The 19,590-nt window shown below is 39.9% G+C and overlaps 1 protein-coding gene across 2 annotated transcripts in view; it reads right to left on the bottom strand.

Moving 5' to 3' along the window:
* Positions 1-19,590, bottom strand: part of CLIC5 (chloride intracellular channel 5) — a gene marked incomplete at its 5' end in the record, with an annotated part of 78,853 nt that overhangs the window by 27,349 nt on the left and 31,914 nt on the right. For both annotated transcript variants that reach the window (XM_082276900.1, XM_082276901.1), the window contains 3 exons: positions 3,253-3,359; positions 4,684-4,809; positions 5,151-5,260. In XM_082276900.1, coding sequence (XP_082133026.1) covers positions 3,253-3,359; positions 4,684-4,809; positions 5,151-5,260 — 343 coding nt within the window. The remainder of the gene's footprint in view (positions 1-3,252; positions 3,360-4,683; positions 4,810-5,150; positions 5,261-19,590) is intronic.

Below are 19,590 nucleotides of genomic sequence, written 5' to 3'. Positions count from 1 at the left end.
GCCCTAAACCAGTACCCTAAAAGGAATGGTCACACACAATTACACCTAACCCACATTTCTCACAGCTAGAGATAGGCTGGTGCCACAAACTCCCAGCCTGATATCCCACGCGTTATTGAATTCACTTCCCTGAATCCTGAGTTAAGAGAACATAATTTAAACAATGTTTGGTGCTTGATGTTTGGTGCTTTAGCCACCTTGCTATCCAACACCACCCTATTGCCAATTAAAATAAATCCAAATTATTGTTTATATAATTATCTGGGTTCTATAATCTATTTTTAATTTACTACCAACTCTTTCTCTATTTGTGTTTTGATCATGTGCAACTGATGTTCCAGTCACTGGTGTGGCTTTCCAGATTAACCCAAGCACTGGAGTCAGCTGGAGCTAGGATATAGAAGATGACTATGAGACATATTACCCTTATCTCGAGCTGGGAGCTACAGAAAGCATTTATGATAATCACAAGCAGCCATTTCTATTCTTTTTGGATCTCACCTGCTCATGTGGAGACAGGGAAATGGACTTCACCTAAGTTACTATATTTTATGTTTATAAAATTCTTTTTATTGTCACAGAACTATATACACCTACTTCTGCTGTTATATAGGAAAAATAAAATTATCATATAATACAATACAAATATAATATTGCAATATATAAAAACAAATGTATAGAATTTATTTGATATATATAAAGATAATATACTATAATATTAATATAATATAAAAATTATTTACTCCAATAGGAAGCCCCAAGATGTACTAGGGGAGGGTCAGGCTGGACATCAAGAAGAATTTAGTCACTGAAAGGGCTGTTAAGCACTGGAATAGGCTGCCCAGGGAGGTGGTGGAGTCACCATCCCTGGAAGTTTCAAGAAGTGACTGAACATGGGACTCAGTGCTACGCTTTAATTGGCAGGGTCATGATCAGAGGTTGGACTTGATGATTTCAAGGTCTTTTGCAGCTTTTGGGATTCTGTGATTCTATTCTATTATTTTGAATAATGCAGCAGGACCTGTTGTAAAATGATACACAACAGATCAGGGCTAGGGCCCCAGATCCCTTTTGAATCAGTGTTGCAATTTTACAAATATTTACAAAATACCAATCAAAAAGAAATAGGTTCACTAAGAAATATGTACATGGTGTTGCTCTCCTTTCCTCTTCGCACACAGTCATTTCAATGCTCAAGAAATTTAACACAATTACTTTTTGACTAACTCATTCTCTTCCATCCAAGTCAGCCTTCAGAGTAAGTGCAGCTGTTCAGATGAACTGGACAGAAGGTGAGTAAAACTTCCCCGGGATAAGGGAGAAACTATTCTGCCTTAGCCCTTGAAAACTGAAAGTCAATTACTCTGCTGAAATTGAGGTCTGCACTGACAGTCCCAGGGACCCCAAGATCCTCAGGGACTTAACTTCATTGATAGAAAGAACATAGTTATAGATAGAAAGATCCAGTTCTACTCTGCCCATCTCTGCTTTATTCTCCTTGCAGTGCAGCACTCCAGCTAAAATTAAGCTAAAAGCTTTTCTCTACTTTGACGAGGAAAGTTGAGCCTCAGTACATTCAGAGACTGCAGTGTCTGGATAAGACAGGAGCAGGAACCAGCTAACAAAAATGGAGTGAGGATGTTTGCAGGGAGCAAAGATTGGGTCTCTCCTGCAGCTTAACAGCTCTTGTCCCTATAACCTTGGTGTGCTTAATTGTCATTTACAAGAGTACCTAAACCAAGGGTTTGTTATGCAGGACTAGGGAAAGCTCCCTTTAATCATACTGCAGCTTCTGAAAATGTGGAGTGCTTTGCAGGGTTAGATTCCTTATCTCACTGTAGTGGATATCAGACCTTGAATTCCACCCCTGCTTATGGCCAGATGCAGACACCTTTGGGACAGCCATTTATTCCTGGCTGGAGATGCCAGCCCTTGGGAGCCCAGGGATTTGAATACTGCAGTCACTGAGAAGCAAGAGTTGGGACTGTGCACGTGGGGCAGCACAGCTGAAGATTTACAGTGGCAGAGCAGACCATAAAAATTCCTTGTAAATGGCCAAGATATTTTACTTTCATTGTTACATCTATTTAGTCTAACTCTTAATTTATCTTCCTTTTACAACTTCCTACAGAGGTTAACTGAGCACCCCATTAGCATTAGACAAAAAAACCCCCAAGTTTTTAGCATCACTGAAAAGTGAAGTGCTATAATTATTTCCTTCTGTTAACAACACAAAAATATTACAGAGAAGATTGTTATCTGACATAAATCATCATTTACCCACTTTTATCTCATGGGTCAGCCCCGGGCAATGAAATATAATTGCACAGATGAAATGTGTGGCAGAGCTGGAACCTGCAAAATCTAGTTTTTTCTAAATGATACATATTAGCACATGGCATTCAACTTGCCTTAGGTCTCTGTCTGTGAAACCAGTAATACAAGGTAGGAGATATATCAGGGAATGACTGCAAATATTCTACTAGGGCAGCTCAAGGGACAGGGATGTGTAAATCCACAGATTTATGGAGCAACAGGAGCTCAGACTAGCTGAAATCTTGCCTCTCTGAGGTGAAAGGAATGTGGAGAAAACAGCAATTTTATTAAGAAGAAGGTGTGGGATGCATGTAAATATGAATGGCATCCAGCTTCTGGGGGACTCTTTCTTTTCATAAACAAACGTGAAGGAAAATCTGGAGCTTACAGAGTGCAATTACATTTCTTAAATTCACTTCTTTTAATTACTTTGTATGGAATGTCCTGATATAACTCGGTTTGCGTGAGCAAATTTGCTACGACAGTGTAACATAATCATAAGAGGGCCAAGAGCCCAATGACAACATCTACTAAAGCATGAGCTGCTCTCACAGGTTTGGGTCCAGTCAACACACATTCCTCTAAGCAGTGCCTGGGCAGAGTAGAAGAGGTAGCACAGGCCACCAGTCTCTTCCAGTAAGCAGTTAGGGATCCTGTTCTGGTGAGGAAACTGGGCTGTCTGGACAGGAACATGTCATGACTGTCGGTAAAGAGGCTACCAAACACTCTGTGTCTCTTTTATTTACTACTATAGATTAGTTAATTCAACTGTGGACGTGTGAGTTGAGCCCACCTAACCACCCACCTCAAGCTGATCAGCAGACCTACCTGATGTCGTCTGAACAGAGTTTACAATAAAATGATGAGAGAATGACAAAATTCTTCCACTTCTAAGCACACAAACTCCCTGGCACATTTGGCAGTGGTCATACTCACCAGCATTATCCTGCTGCTTGGTGTTTTTGATGTACGCAGAAAATTTGGAAAATATATCAATTCCAGCAGTGTTTGATTCCCGGTGCTTAGCAGCCAGCTTGGGGTACCTGAAAAGGCAAAAGTGGAGACTTACATCTTGTTACCAGCACCACAGTGATGGCTACAAATATAATTTACAAGAGGAGAGAAAAACTTCCTGTGTGAAGAACTGTAATTAACACTCATTATCTCAAAACAACAGCTTGGCAAGACACTCTTAACCATATCTGTGATCTGTCTGTCAAGGCAGGCGTGTGGGGAGTTACACAGGGATGGTGTCAAGACAAAGGTAATTGCACTTGTGCTTTATGTAACCACAACCCAAAATCAGCCTTAAATCAGAAGGAAGTATAAATTTCCAGAAAGGTGCAGGGGAGTTTGGCAGCCAGCTCTCTCCATTATGAATGGCAGTCGTGTCTAAGCCTCTGCACTGAAGATGTACTCCAGGATGGAATAGCAACTGGTGTTAGGATTAACCACGTGAAGGAACATAAATGTTCCAGTCTCTGCACTGCTTTTTATAGACACTTAGTAAAAATGAATATATTGATTTGAAAGATAAACACAAACTAATGATTCCTACTGACTTCAGTGGTCTTGGAGCAGAGTATAGAAAATTCAAATACCTGATCTCTTGCCTCAGGACAGGCCTATAGCTGCTGATTCACTTGGAGGTAAAATGCTTCATAAGGAAGAAAGCCAAATTTGATTGATTCATAGATTCTAAGGTCCAACTCACAAGCCAACTATTTCTTTTTCCCATTATCCTTGTATGAAGTCCAAAATGTTTGACTAAGTAAGGCATATCTGGTAAATCTAAACCTTTCATTGGTAGCTTTTTCATACTGAAAAAATCTGGGCCTTATTTCTAATCTGAATTAGTTTGGTTATAGCTTCCAGTCATGGGCTCTTGTCATTTCTTGACTAGAATAATGAGCACTTTTCTGCCTCCAGAGCCTCTAGTCCTCTGTAATCAGTTCCCCTTCCAACCTTCCTAACACACCATACAGCTCAGAAACCTCTAGTTTTTCACTGTAAAATGCTTTTCCTGGCACAGATATTTTGTGTGGCAATTCTCAGCATCTATTCCAAGCTATTTTTAGTTTTGCAAAATGTGGCCACCAGACCCCTACAAAATTTTTCTAGTACTGGTCTCCTTAATTCTGCATACAAGGGCATCCTGAAATGTGTACAGAGAAAACATTCTGCAGTTATTAGTCACACAAGTAACCTTCACACATGGAAGTCATCTCACTGAAGCCAGCAAGTTTCATAAATAAATATAACTCCTGTAAATAAAAGTTGTAGGAGTGCTTTTTAGGAACTCTTCTTAGGACATCTTTCATTCCTAGGAAATGGAATATTGACTGAAAAAAAATCTGAAGGTCTTACTTTGGAGGCGCAAGAATCTCTTCCAAGAATTCCTCAATCTTGTTAACATCTGTCTTGACTTCTCCATTAAATGTCAGGAAAGGTGGGTGGGTCCCAGGAGCCAGATTGTGCAGGTCAGCTGGCTTTCTGCAAGCAGAGAAAAAGTCATGAAATCACTAATCTTTATGGTCGGGTAGTTGCACAGATATTTATAGTTCCTACAAAATCAGTCTGCCTTTTTTTTTCTCTCTCTCTCTCCTGTAATTTGTGGTTCGAAGACTTTGAAACTACCCCAAGCACCCTGTTAATATAAAAACATTCCACAAGTAAAAGAAAAAAACCAACAACCAAACCTGAATCCCAACTATTTTGTTGTGCACCACAGGTTCTCTAGGCCAGATAAAAATCTGATTTAACTTGGAGGGGTCTTTCTATAGTGCAAACACTGCATCATACAACTATTTTCAATTAAACTGAACAATTTTTACCTTTTCAGGTCAACAGTGGTGACATTGAACACAACTCCTTTGAGCCACAGGATCATGAAGAGACGCTGGGAAAATGGGCAGTTCCCAATGCTTTCTCCATCTATACCGGCCTGCGGGACAGGAGAGGAAAAATGGATTTCAGACTTGTTACCCATTTACTTCCCTCAAGACTGAAAAGTGGATGTTGAAAGAAAAATAAGCATTTTAAAAATAACCAGCAGTGCCTGTTATTTAATATAGTTTATCATCAACACAAGAATGGAGTCACTGCAGGATTCAGCCTTTGACAGGAGATCAAGGATGCAACATGGAGCCTCTCCTGAGGGCAGCTCTAAGGAGATGTGGTCCTTGCTGATAGCAAGCAACATCCAGGGTATTCTTTCAACTACTCTCATCCCTACAGGACTGTCTGTTTCATGGACAGGGTGGACAAACTCCGGACCTGCTTTCTGCTCTATTTAAGTCTGTGGACTGCAGTTTTTATCAGCTTAGTATCTGCTTCACTGTTTTACTATCTAAAACACGTACTTTAGAGTTAAACCCAAGAACTCTGGACATTGCCTTGCTCTGGTTAACATCAACAACTGCCTCAGACACAAACAGCCTGGTCCAGACAGAAATCTCCCTCTGAATCTTCTGAGGTTCAAGGCAGGTTTCAGCCACCACACTCAGTCTGTTCCTATCTCTAGTATCTAATGAGTTGCCTACAAGCCACTACACAACAATACAAAACTGCTGGTGTTAGCATTGAGGAAACAGCCTATTTTTTCCTTTTAAAAATTTATGGTCCTTAGCCATGTAAATTCTAACTTTGAGCCATGGAGAGATACAAATAACACCAGCTGAACTGAGCCAAACCTGCGGCCAAGGGCAACATCCTTCTACAATAATTATGCTTGTGGCCAAAGCTTTCAGGACAATAATGGTTTTGATAGATTTCCATTTTAATTTGCGGTACCATTGTGTTTAAAAGATTCTTATAATCCTGCTGAAGCAACCAACCTTCCGTTGTTGACCCACATGGGTTGCATAACTGTATTTTATGCACAGTGTGTGTCTGAAAATGGCTGATGAAAGACCTAAGCAACTAAATGCCCTTCTCCGCTGGAGACAATATTATATGAGTCTGTTGGCTCTCATAAATTTTCTCTTATTAATATTCAAGCTGTGAGGTAGCATTTCTTTGTCTTAAAGAATCACTTCTAATTATTGCAGCTTGTGAAACATCCCCAGCACAACTAGAAACATTTTGAGACACGGCCAGTTGGTACAAATTCAGGCCTTGCCTGTGAAATGTTCAGCCAAAAGATTTGCTGGTGGGCATCAAGAATCTTTTTCATGTCTTGAATGAAGCTTTTGATGATTCTGGGTTTAAAAACAAATTCCACATGTCCTGTCACTAAACTATAGAGGGACTGTGAATTCAAGGCTTGGAGGCAACCTGTCGCAAAGTTTAGAGCTGTGTAAAGAGTTTTGATCTGGGTTCAGATTCAGTTTCAAGCACTGAGATTCTAGAGGTACTTGGATATAAGGGGGAACAGTTTGGCTGCAGTTTTACTTGAAATTATGGATCTGCAATATGTCTGGCACATGGCATAGGCAAGGATCAACAAACAATGTGGGTGAAGGAGTGGTAGGGTGGGAGGATGAGCATTCTACCTGAGGTGTGAGTAGCCTGGTTCTGCAAAATTTTCTTAATTTAATCGTTAGCTCTGTTCTGCAAATTTCATGGCAACAGCAAAAATGTCACCATGGGAATACCAGGCACCACCATAGTGCATGCCATAATTACTGCAAAGTCACATTTTTTGATTTGGATTTAGCTTGTTAAACCATTGCCAGGAACTTTTGACTTCTTACCCTTCCTGAAAAGAGGCAAATGCTATGGGAGAAAATAGTGATATGACACCAATTTTCCCCTTGTTTTTTTGACCATCTTAGTCATAAATCACAATTTCATCTTTTTCAGGAAAGACACAGGAACACCATTTCCCTGCTCTCCCCAATTGTTTATTCTCATGCAAAGGTTAAGGTTTACTTAGACCTGCATCTTCTTATACGTTCTCTGTCCTTCAAGGGAATGGTGAAAAACCATCTCCAGACCAGAGGACTAAAGGAAAGCAGAGCAGCTGAATCACAGAATCAGCTGAATCACAGAATCTGCTGAGTTGGAAGGGACCAACAAGGATCACTGAGACCAACTCTTAGCACAGGACATCCCCAAGAGCTACAGAATGTGCCTGGAAGAATGATAATGACAAGGAAGAAACAGAAGTGATGGATTGTGTGGGGCTAAGGGGTGTAGAAGTCATTGGGAAAAGAAAAAAGATGTGAAATCTGGAAGAAATAAGATTCACTTGGCAATCAAAATAAAATCATTGTGTAGGTCAAACGAGGCCTCCAACAGTCCCAAATGGTCAAAAATCCTTCTCAACACTTCCAAAGCAATGGGAAACATTTATTGCTAGAGACACATTGGGAATAGGCAGAGGAAATTCCAAGAACAAAAGGCAAACTAAAGAAAAAGTACGGTATGATCTCTGTTCAAAACTCCGGGATCTGGAAGCCAGGCTCATGATTTGGGTGGAGACTGACTCATGGGTTTTGATCTCATGTGACTGGCATAACTGAAAATGCTACCACAAATCACAAGGCAAACTGGTGACAGAGGAGGGAACAGAATCAAAATCTCCCCAGCAACACAATTTATCCATTATATTCAGCTCTTTTTCTGTGGAAATTATAGGCAAGGCTCTGTCGGTTTTGTGAAGCCTTTCTCATTGCTTCTAACAGCAGTCAGTAATTCAATGTTCAGCACTCAGAGAGAGCAAAACCTTAGTAGGTAACAACTTCAAAGGCTTATCAGAGTGTTTTGAGATCCCTTGTGAAGTCTATTAACTACCAGGAGGAGATGAGAAAGAAGTGAAAACTTGCCAGGCTTAGTCACTCTGAGCTTCAAAGAAAAACAGCTTTTTTAAAGCACCCTACTAGTGCCTAAATACAAACCTATTACATAACTGTCCAAGGGTAACAGCTCAGAAAGGCAGGAATTAAATAATACCTTCATCAAGATCAAGAACTCAAGCAGTGGATGGAAAGAAAAGAACAAATAATTGATAAGCTGGAGAACCATCATTTATGCCTGCTGTTGTTCACAAAATCTTTCTCATGCAGCTTCCCTGAAACACAGTAAAAGTGATGATGCACTTATAAAATGGAGCAAGTTGGGGACATATGCACTCTCCCTGCCAGTAATGCTGGATATTTCTGATATAATGATTGCAACTAGGGACAGTACTGACAATTCTAATTAAAAGATTGCAGCTAGGGACAGACTTGAAGCTTTGTGGGCCCTAGGATAAAGGAGATAGAGTTGTTAAAGTGCACTCCCAACAGAGCAGAGCCTCACCTGAAAAGTCAAATTCCCATAGTGACCGTGGAAAAATAAAACAGATTTGAGGATTTGCTGGGCCAGACTCTTTGGCCAATCAGTGCTCGTACCACTGAAGTTTTAATTTAGGTGCCCAAGGGAAGGTCTCCTGTGTGGGCAAGGCCAAGATGCACATTGGAAAGATGAATGTGTCCACCTTTCACTTTGACTGAATCCACTGAGTATCTTAACTGGGATGAACATGGATCCCAGAAATAGAAAAGTCTGGAGTTTCTGGAGACAGAATTTCTAGAGACGTAGGTTTCTTCATCTTGGAAACATCACTCTGTGCTCCCATTGCTTCCCACAAACATAATTTTATTAGTTTACCTTCTCAAAAAGTATGCTTTTCTACTTAATCTCCAGCTATTTCTGTCCTTCACACCAAGTGATGCAAGGTGCTGCCCTGGAACCCAGTATAATCACGTCAGGAAAAGCCTACTGTCAGACCAGCTGCTTCCCTTTATCTCAGTAATGGCAAGAATGAACAACATGTTCTCCTTTATTAATTATAAGGTGCTCCTCCTTAAATAGTTCAGCTATTTTTAGTGAATTAATTAAACCTTAATGACATTTGTGTGCTCAAGTGGGGGCTGCATGGACACATTATCAATTAACAAAATTAAGGAGGTTCTGGGAGGGAGAAAAAACAGTCTCAGTGATTTTATGAACTTGTGTCAAGTATTTTTGTAAAGTCATGGCAGTATCAAAAGCCTCCAAGCACTGCACAGCACAGCTGAAAGATGTGAACAGGAGCTCTTCTCAAGTTCAAGCTAATACTTTGCTATAAATGAAATAACTGGAATAAACTTCCACACATATTCCAAAAATACTCCAACTGTACACACATGGGGACTGCAATACACACAGACAACTGTATATTATTTAACTAACCTTAAGGGAGGAAAAGAAGACAAGTTTCAGTTTTTCCCAAAATATAGAACTTTAAAGAAATATACCATCATTAATAATGACTAAGCATCTAGCTTTAAAATGGCAGCTCTGGAAAGAATTCTGTATGGCAAAGCACTGTGTTTTTTCCAGGAAAATAAAGTATTTGGGTTTATTTATTCTTCTTCTCCTTTCACTGCATTAGGGTCACTCTGCACATGGTTCAGGGGTCTGTTAGACTGTGGGGTAAAGCAGGGAGATATTTTTGATGACACTAAAACACATTTCTTTTTCAAAAGGATTTGAACAAGTTAACAGAAACAAGCAGGCTAATTCACCTCAATGTTTCTCAGTATGGATTAAGGAGGGATTTGATTTCATCATCCCTACAATCAAAATCAAGGCTCACATTACACATGGTTACACCCTCTCTGTTTTAAAACTGGGAAAGCTCCTGCCTTTTGACACTTACTCTCCTTACACTCAGAACCCAAAGGAGAAGTGAAAATCCTATTGGAAATGCAAAGCAGGCCAGGAAATATCCTATTTATTGTGCTATTAAGAAAAAAAAAGTCTCAGTAATTATACCACACACACAATAGCACAAATCTCCATTGTAGGGAAAACCCATGGGTTGCAACGTGAGATCAGACATGCCAAGGTATTGCTTTAGCAAGGGTTATTTTTTTCCATTTTCTTGTCTTTTTTTCTTTCCCAACTTCTCCTCCAAATGCAAAAGCCAGCGAGCTTTTTGGAGTGCCACCAACAGAGAGGCAAGCTAAGAACCGTGCATTCATAGGGCAGCACTGGTAGGTCTCAAGTAAGAAGTAAATCTCATCACACAAACCCTGTGTGTCACAGGACACTCTTGTTGACTGTGGCTCTGGTTCAGAAAAGCATTTAAGCATGTGCTGAAATACATCTGAATTCAGAGGAAGTATATGCTTGACTTTAAGCATGTTCTTAAGTCCTGTTGACTTCAATAGGACTTAAGCACATACTTAAGTACTTTCCTGAACATGGGCCTACAAAAACAATAATAAATTTGCTGTGCAGCATTTTAACTTCATTGGACTTTTCCTGAGATTTCATTTTGCTGGGAGAAGCTGTGGGCAGCAGCCTTCCAAGGGAGAGCAAGACAGAGCAGGAATATGTCCCTAATAACACACACATGGAAATGGACCATGTGCATATATGTCAAATAAAAATAGAGCATGTGCCTGAAGGATTGTCAGGGTAGTAACAAAAAAAAAAAAAAGGAAGTGGTGAGACTCTTTAGCCAGCTCTCCAAAAGCCAGCCAAAATGCTGTCCAAGTTTGGCATTACACACAGGCATGTATTTTAGATGCACAAAGCTGAACTGGGTCTGCACTGCCGGCCAGTTTGAGGGGAGCTGGCTTCTCACACTGGGTTCCAACCAGCTGAGCAGCACGTCAGCAGGGCTGAGGATCTCCAAGGAGCTGTCACTGCACTTCTCAGATCTCTGCAGCTTTGGAAGAGATGAATTTGTACTCTTGAGGCATTCAGGACTTTCAGCAGATGGAACTGCTGAACACAGGTGGGCATCACGTGGTTAGGCCATGACAAATATTATCTATATCTATATTGGTAAATCATGATTTTTCAACTTTTTATATGAGGGGCAGCATGGGCAGGAAGGGATCGGACCTATAGGTTGGCTTCTTCCAGAGAATTCTTTCATGACGGCTTAGGATGTTCACAGTTAAAGACCAGATTCATCTGCCCCATCAGCTGAGGTCCTGGTAGCAGAACATCTGCATGTACAGGGATCAACGTGCACAAATAGGTCTCAGTTGCCTCAAGGGCTTTGTCGGAGCCAAAGGCCACTGTACTTGTTCTTTCATGAAGTAAGTTTTGCTCTGAAATACATTTTGTGGTGTCTGAGAACTCCAATCAGTCATGTGCAGTTTGGGGTTAGAAAACTACAGACTAGACATAGGCAAATAGTCTCATCATATGGAAATGATTCCATGATATTCCATCACCTCTTCTGCTTTCTTCTAAAGTTCCATGACTTGACAAATATCAGCAGAGTAGGAGAGCACAGACTGGTCTGATACCCTAGAACGTGCTATTATTTTGTTCTCATTTATATTTGTAGATCTGTTACTTAGCTTTGCATGTGGTCAACTTAATGAGAAATTAATATCAGATAATCAGAGGTAGTGGGAACTATAACAAAACTTCCTACACCAAATATATACAAATATATATATATGTTTACACACATATATATTCATTAAATTTGGTACCTTTTTTTTTTTCCCCAAGAGACTATATTTCAGCCTGCTCTGCTGTGAGGGATTTCTGAACACCAAGACTGACTTTCACAGGGTGATGTACAAGGGAAAAGTCCCCAGAAGAGTGAGAGTCATTAAGTAACACCAGCAGTACTATAGAAAAAAATCACACAGAGGATGTCTTTAATTTATATAGTTTTAATGTCAGAAAAACATGAGCTAAAGGATGGGTATTAATGCAGGCTGACATTCCCACAGTGGCTAGCAGTTTTAGATCTTGTGAGACAATTTTAAGGCAGCTGATTTCTCACAAGTATCAACTCTCTACACTTGGCAAATCAGGTCACAAGCCACCCAACATGAAAAGCTGATTTTAAAAGCCTCAGTAAGAGGGAAGTATCACTGACTCTGATTTTCTTGAGCAACTAGACAAAAAATTAAAGAGTGTTGAAAAATAAAATCTCCATTGGAAGAATATTCTTTGAGGAGCTCACTTGGAATTTGACAAATACCTGATGGAGATGCAGAAAGGCTTTGGCCATATCACCTTGGGAATACACCTGGAGTTGTGGTCTTTGGCCAGCCCCTGAGGAAAGGCAGGGTGCTGGGACCACACAAAGCTGTGAGATCACAATGTGCAGCTCAGCAGGACTCGCAGGGTTCCTGGCTGCCCAGCAGCCCACCCAGCAGCCAAAATTTCCTTTTGAAATTACTATTGCAGTTTCCCTCCTCACAGAAAACCTACCACAGCCTCTGTTTAGTAACACTGGGAATGTTTTAAAATGGGTTTTTAGACTTAGAGCAACTTAGAGTGAAATCTTGAAATTCTTCAAAACCAAAAATTGCCATTCTTATCATAGCTCTTAATAGCAGATTGTGCACGAAGTTCCTGTGCTTTGGGACATACTGGACTGAAAATACAGGTGTTTCATTCTTGGCTTGATGGAAAAGTAACAATCATCCTTTGCACTTCTTCCTGAGCCTTCTCCAATCTAATAAAGCAGCATAAAGACTGTTCCCATCACTCACCAGGATCCTGGCACAGAATCCTGGGTACCAACATCAGCCAGTGGATGGATGCAACCTCAGAGAACAGCTTTTAAAATCTTTGCTTCTTGGGGACCCATCAATAATACATTGTGAACGAGACTCCACAGGAACAAGAAAAGAACTCAAGAGATGTCAGATACATACACTTAACATACAGAAAAATACTGGAACAAATGAGTAACAGTAACTCACAAGTGCATGTGGAAATCTAAAGTTGATAAGAAAAGACAATATGGACATATCAGGAACAAATAACATTAATTAAGCCAAGTAAATTTTGTTCTCTGCCAGGTTTCCCAGTACTTTGGGTAGGAAGGAAGCACCAGGTGCCCAGAAGCAGACCTCTGTAAGGTTTATGACATCAGATCCAGACTGTATTTTCATTAATAAAACAGGGAAACAGGACCTGCATGAAACCTCTGCAAAGTGCTTGTATGAGTAGTTGAAAAAATACTTATGGAGCAGCAATAATAAAGTTTTCTGTTAGCATTTAAACACATAACAAATAAAGGTACCATAAATGTCTGTGACAAGATGAGTCATATTTAATGTTTCCATTAGCAAAACTGAGGAAGGAACAGACAGAACCTTACAAAATTTCCTGACAACAATGAGCACAGAGAGGTTACTGGGATTTCCCAGGAGAGGAGTAGACTCAAAGTGATGCTAAGAAGTTGGAACAAAGTGTCTGAAATCACTTAAATCAAAACTGAGCAAAATAAACCTCAAGGTGCAAGATGTGAGAAAAACAAAATGTAACGCACAAAATGCAGGATGGGGAATAGCTGGTGAGGGCAAAGCAAAGGAGGTTTTACATAAATCACAAACAATGTGAATCATCAGTCTGTGCACCTACAGCAAACAGTAACAGGATAATGAGATGTACATGTGTTGTTCTACTACAACATAACAGTCCTCAAGCATGTATAAGACTGTTTCACAAAGAGGATGATGATCCATTGTTGTTCATGCCCACAGAGGATGGGATTAAGCATTTTGCTCAATTTGCAACAATAAAGATTTAGGAGGGAAAAAAGCTAGTGTAATTATAGGACTAATGAAACACAAATCAGGCTTTCTAAGGAGGTTGTGTAATCTGCATTTAGTGGAGGCTTTGAAGAAATCAAAAGAAACCGGTAAAACTGGTCTTGATTTATTTCATCCTGCTGCAGAGGGGAAAGGGGGCATAGGATGTTTTAAAAATTCTTTCTAACAGTATATATTAGTGACTCTGACAACAAAGCTGCTCTTACTGCCAATGCTGGATGCTTGATGGCTCAGACATTTGCTGCCCTCCGACTTGCACAGGATGGAGTCTGGCCCCAGTGAAATCGATGGCAAATTTGCCCGTGACTTTGACAGGACCAGAATTTCACTCAGAGGTTTCATGGCCAGAAGGGACAATTATCATAATCTCTCCTGACCTTTTGCATCATACAAACATAGATTTCGCTCAGCCTGTAGCCAACATCTTGTGGCTGAACTAGAACATATGTCTTGGAAGGGTTTTTGGGAGAGGCACATGCCTCACATAGAGTGGTAGTAAAATCCCCTCTAGCGTTGCCTTTTTGCATTGCAGGGAGCAGCTCACTCCCAGGGAAGTCAACATCCCATTTATGCGGTTTTCCAAAAGCCACCTAACTTGTCACATCACTTATACATGTAATCTTCTTTTCTCGTTTATCAATTGCAGCTATGCATGTGGGTTCAAGGACTAGAAGGAACCTTGGTGACAGGACCTGGGGAATCAGGACACAGAAGTATTCAGAAAATTGTCACAGTTTTAGTAAAAGTCAATAGAGATGCTGAAGCATCAGCTACTGGTGGTTGTTTCGGATACAATGGTGTATCTCATAGGAAGAGGGACTTTGAACAAGAAAGTCACAAATGCTTTTTTTTAAGATAAATAAACTTAGAATCCTAATGGTTCTGGTTGGAAAGGACCTTAAAGATCATCAATTTCCAACTGCTCTGCCATGGGCAGGAACATCTTCCATTATCCCAGGTCGCTCCAAGCCCTGTCCAACCCGGCCTTGGACACTTCCAGGGATGGGGCAGCCACAGCTTCTCTGGGCAACCTGTGCCAGGGCCTCACCACCGTTACAGGGAAGAACTTCTTCCTAATATCCAATCTAAACCTGCTCTCTTTCAGTTTTAAGCCATTCCCCCTTGTCCTGTTGCTCCAGGTTCTTGTAAATATTTTCTCTCCATCTTTCTCGTTGGCTCCCTTCAGGTACTGGAAGGATCTTGTCCTGCAAGGCATTGATACTGGTGACTGTTCACGCTCTGCATATCCATAATGCAGCTCCTTCATTCTGGAAGCTTAAGCCTGCAGGATCTTATTAGGGTTTTTGCCTTTAGGTGCCACACCCATTAATGTGTTCCATTCTAATAGAGTAGTTCTGAATGTCCCATCCCTGGAAAGGTTCAAGGTCAGGCTGGACAAGGCTCTCAGGAAACTGATCTAGTTAAAGATGTCCCTGATTATTGCAGGGGGGTTCAGATTAGATGACCTTTAAAATGTCCCTTCCAGCTCAAAATATTTTATGATTCAATGATAACATACCTTGTCTAATTCCATAACAGCCAATATTCACACAAAATATTCCCACTAGTGATAAATTTTCCACTGACTTCAGTGAAAGTGGAGTAATACTTTGGATTCACTAGTTTCTTCCTAATAAATGATTAAAACCACAAGTAGTTCTATGTGCTCTGAAGAAAGAATTTGTCAGAAAGAATTTATCTATTCACAAAGTACCAATTTTAATACTCTCAGATATTGACGATTCTATATCCTGAGAGCTAATTAGATACCAAAAAAAATCATTTCCCCCTGGGGAAGTTGCAGAAAATAAAATGAGAGATAGATCATTGTCAAAAGGTGTCGCAGGCAATGCAAATTATAGCCAAATTATTCCTGTTTCTAGTGGAGATCAGGTGCAAATACAGGAGTTGTTTCTCCAAAACAAGATCTATGCATAGCTCCCATTACAGTACCAGAATCCTGCAGGCAGTTTTTCTTGTAAGAATTAAATCTGGCACATCTGGAATTTGCACGTCTGTTAAAAATCTCTGAGCCAGGGGTAGTAATCTGGTCATTTAGCATATTCTGCAAATGTCGGTGAATTGCAGCCAAATTTCCATGCCTCTAAGCAGCATATCAGACTAACAAATAATAACAGCAGCCAGGTGCTGAAAGTTAACGCTGAACCCGAAATAAGATCCAGGGCTGAATTATTTATTGAAATTCCATGACTTTATTTGCAGTATTAGAAAAGAGTCACTTGCAGGCACTGCATATAAAGGTCTGAATAGTGGGTGTTGCTGATAAGGGCATTTACCATATCAGCTGGCCCCATAATGTGTCCTCAGGGGTCTTGGTTTGTTATCTTATCATCATCATAAAAATACAGTTCATCAGTGACTTTGAATGGGTTAAAAGAGCAATTGGCAGCCCCCAGGAGGTGTCCCATAGTGGGTAAGACTGGGCCTTCCTCTCTCCTTTTGCATCTCCAAAGTTCAGAGCCCTGCAGAAGGCATAGGGAGAAGCTCCACCCCAAAATGTGATGAGTGTTTGTGACTTCCACTGAAAGCTGTGCTGCAAAGAGCAGCAAACCACAGGCCCAAACCAGTCTTTGGTGTGATGTTTGCACCTCAGTGTGACTTCAAGTGCAACCCACAATCACTCCAATAAACTAATTATCAATACAATATTACCAGTATTTGGACCGAGCCATAATGCCCTGAGAATAAAAATGCCTTATAAATAAATTTTCTGGTTTCCAGCTACTCACAGAGAAATAATTACAGAGTTTAGTATTGAGGGGATATTTTTTTCACTGTTAGTATTTTCTTCCTTGCTGTATTTGTTCATCTGATCATCTACACAGACATGCAGTCATATTTAGCCATTAGAGGGGTGTAGCACTACAAGGCAGTCTTTTCTGATACCACTCTCTGAATATTTCATTAAATAAGAAACAGAGAGCAAGTTCTGAGTTTATAAATGGAAATACCTGCAGTGAAACCCAGAGTCTTAAGACATACACACTAACAGCAAGTAAATGTTCCTTGGGACTCACCTAAAAGCAAAACAATTTGTGTGTTCAATATCAAGGGATGGAGAAAATAAACAGCAATGCTTTCCAAAAGCCACTGAGCCATTTTGAATAAGTGTGTGTATGAGTAAAAGTAGAAGTTACAAATTTTTTTTGCAGTATGGGCTTCTGAAATTAATGTATGATAAATGTTGTAAACAGAAAAAACAGTCAGCTCAATGAGAGGAGTTTGGAACACATCTCTTATTTAGTCAGTATCCCAGTGCAGGATGACTTCTTAAATTCCTGTGTCTGTACTGTTTAGGTCAGTTTGAAATGCTTTAAAAACTTTTCATAGGAAACAGTTTTGATAATTTTCTTGAAACAAATTTTGACTTGCTGCTCAGACTGAACTTCCTCTAATTCCATTTTATCCTCTTATGGAGGATGAAAAAAAACAAACCCAAAGCTTAATTAAGTTTAATTCAATGCTATTAATTAAAATAATCCATCGCCCCTTCCCTAGCACCTCTTCACCTCCTACTGTCCTTTTGTTTCTGGGATCCTTGACCATGCTGTTGATTCCAAATATCATCTTTTGGGTTTTTATTCTTATCACTCCTAAGTTCCTCATATTCCAAGTGGAGCACCCTCCAAAAAGCCCAGCAGTGACCCCAGAATGGCTGTACACCAAAACTCTTCTCCAGCCTGTTCTTTCCTCTCACAGCTGTCTCAGAAGCAATCAGGAGCCTTCTTCCCAAATATCTCTTGCTCGCTCTCTTCCCGCCACAAAAAAAAAAATCATTTTGTTGGTTTTCTTTCATTTTATGCCCTTCACCTTTCAGCCATATTCCCCATTCCCTGGCCTTCACCAATGATTTGGTGTCAGCAACACTGAGATCTCACGTCCAGCTCCCATCCCTTTCTCTGGCTCTCCACTCTGCTTCTCTGACATTGTCACCCAGCTGCTTTATTCAAATTAAACCAATCCTTTTCAATATGGTGGAAATGGAGTGTGACACAAGGATCGTGCCCTCTAAATTACCTCATCCATTATTGTTAAGTTCACAAGAAGGTTCCACCTTCTCTGGAGACAATCCAGGTTAATCAGGTAATTGAGAAACCAGCATTTGGCAAGAGAATTTCTGAACATTTTCTATACATTTGTGTACAGCTAAGCCCAATTCCTTCAAGTATGTGAATAAGATCTGAAGAATTAGCTATTTTTTCATCTTTACTTACGATTCTCTCTCAAATTATTCTCTCTAAATTTTTTTTTCCTATTGTTGTAAAATGTCAAGCACACACAAGTGGTCTTTCAAAAATAACAAATAAGAGAAATCCTATAATTTCACACTTCCAATAAAAAGCTAAACATTTGTTAGTACAAAATCCCTCTTTCTGGCAGCATGGCACAAGGTGATTAGTACTAACACTGCACTCACTTTCAAAGATCCTGGATATGGCTTTAAATAAATGTTAAATAAATATTCAAATAATTTTTAATGACTTAAAAAATTAATAATTCTTGGTAGCCAGAGCAAAAGAGATGACATGGGACTAATTATAACCTTATACATTTTATAAAGTTTATATAACTTTTTTATAAAGTTAGATAACTTGTTCAAAGTTCCCATCTTGGCCACATCCTTCCCCAGTTCTTCAAGGTTGGACCTGAGGAGCTGTCTACAGTGAGCATTCAGTATTACTACTGAATCATCTCTTTTAAGATAAACTCTGAATCATGAAGCCATCGAGCAGAGATTATGCTCAGTAAGAGAACGAGGTGTTCCCACAAGCATGGATCATGGGGCTGCTGGTGTCAATGAGCCAGGATGGGCAGTGCATACTTCCCACTCTGAAACAAGTCTTCCCACATCCATGTTCACCTGCCTTTATTACAGACAGAATAGCAAGAAGACTTATGGAATGTTTAGAGAAATACGTAATTGAAGAGTTGTAAATATGGAATTGAAATATGTAATAAAATATTACATTTGTACACTCCTAGGAGCTCCTTGTGGCTCCATCTTGGAGCAGGGTGAGTACTGAGTGCTTCATGCAGAGAAAACAAAATTTTTGAACTTCAAATAAGACCCAGCCCTATGACTGGATCTAGAGCTTAACTCAGAGTTTAACTCTGAGACTCAGAGCTATTGTTTAGAAAGAAAACAAAACCAAAAATTCAAATTTAGCACATCTCGGTACAAGAAAGGGCAACTCAGTAAGTCAAGGCAAAACAGAATTCCTTGTCAAACTGCATGGGTGAGTCAATATTCAGAAATGAAAAGTGAATTAAAATTAATTAATGCTAATTGAAGACTGAAAATAGACTTAATAATTAAGGGCATTGTTGCATTGGATTCTCTTGGCACGTCCTGGGCATTTAAAAGAACTGAGTACAGAAAAACAACTAAAACTGCCAGTCTGAGAGAACCTAGAACCTGCAAGAATATTCCGTGATTCAATCCCTCTTCATTCAGGAAGAGCTTTTGAAAAAAAATACTATAAATAAAATAAACAAACAAAACAGGTCTTCAGTTGCAAACTGAATCAGCAGCAATAGCTCATCACAAAACACAGAGCAGTGAAAAAAAATAATTTCCCCCCATGATATGCATTTGCATCTGTTTGAAGTTGCCCATTCAGCAGCTAAAAGCAAAAGGAAAGCAGTAACACAACGTGCCTGTTGACCCACACAAATTGAGTCACAATCTAGAAAAACACCAGCAACAATAGCGATGATCCATCGGGGCTGGTTTCTCTGA

The sequence above is a fragment of the Coloeus monedula genome (assembly GCF_965178545.1).
Source record: "Coloeus monedula genome assembly, chromosome: 2".
Classification (NCBI taxonomy): domain Eukaryota; kingdom Metazoa; phylum Chordata; class Aves; order Passeriformes; family Corvidae; genus Coloeus; species Coloeus monedula.
This window is presented reverse-complemented; position numbering and strand designations above follow the sequence as displayed.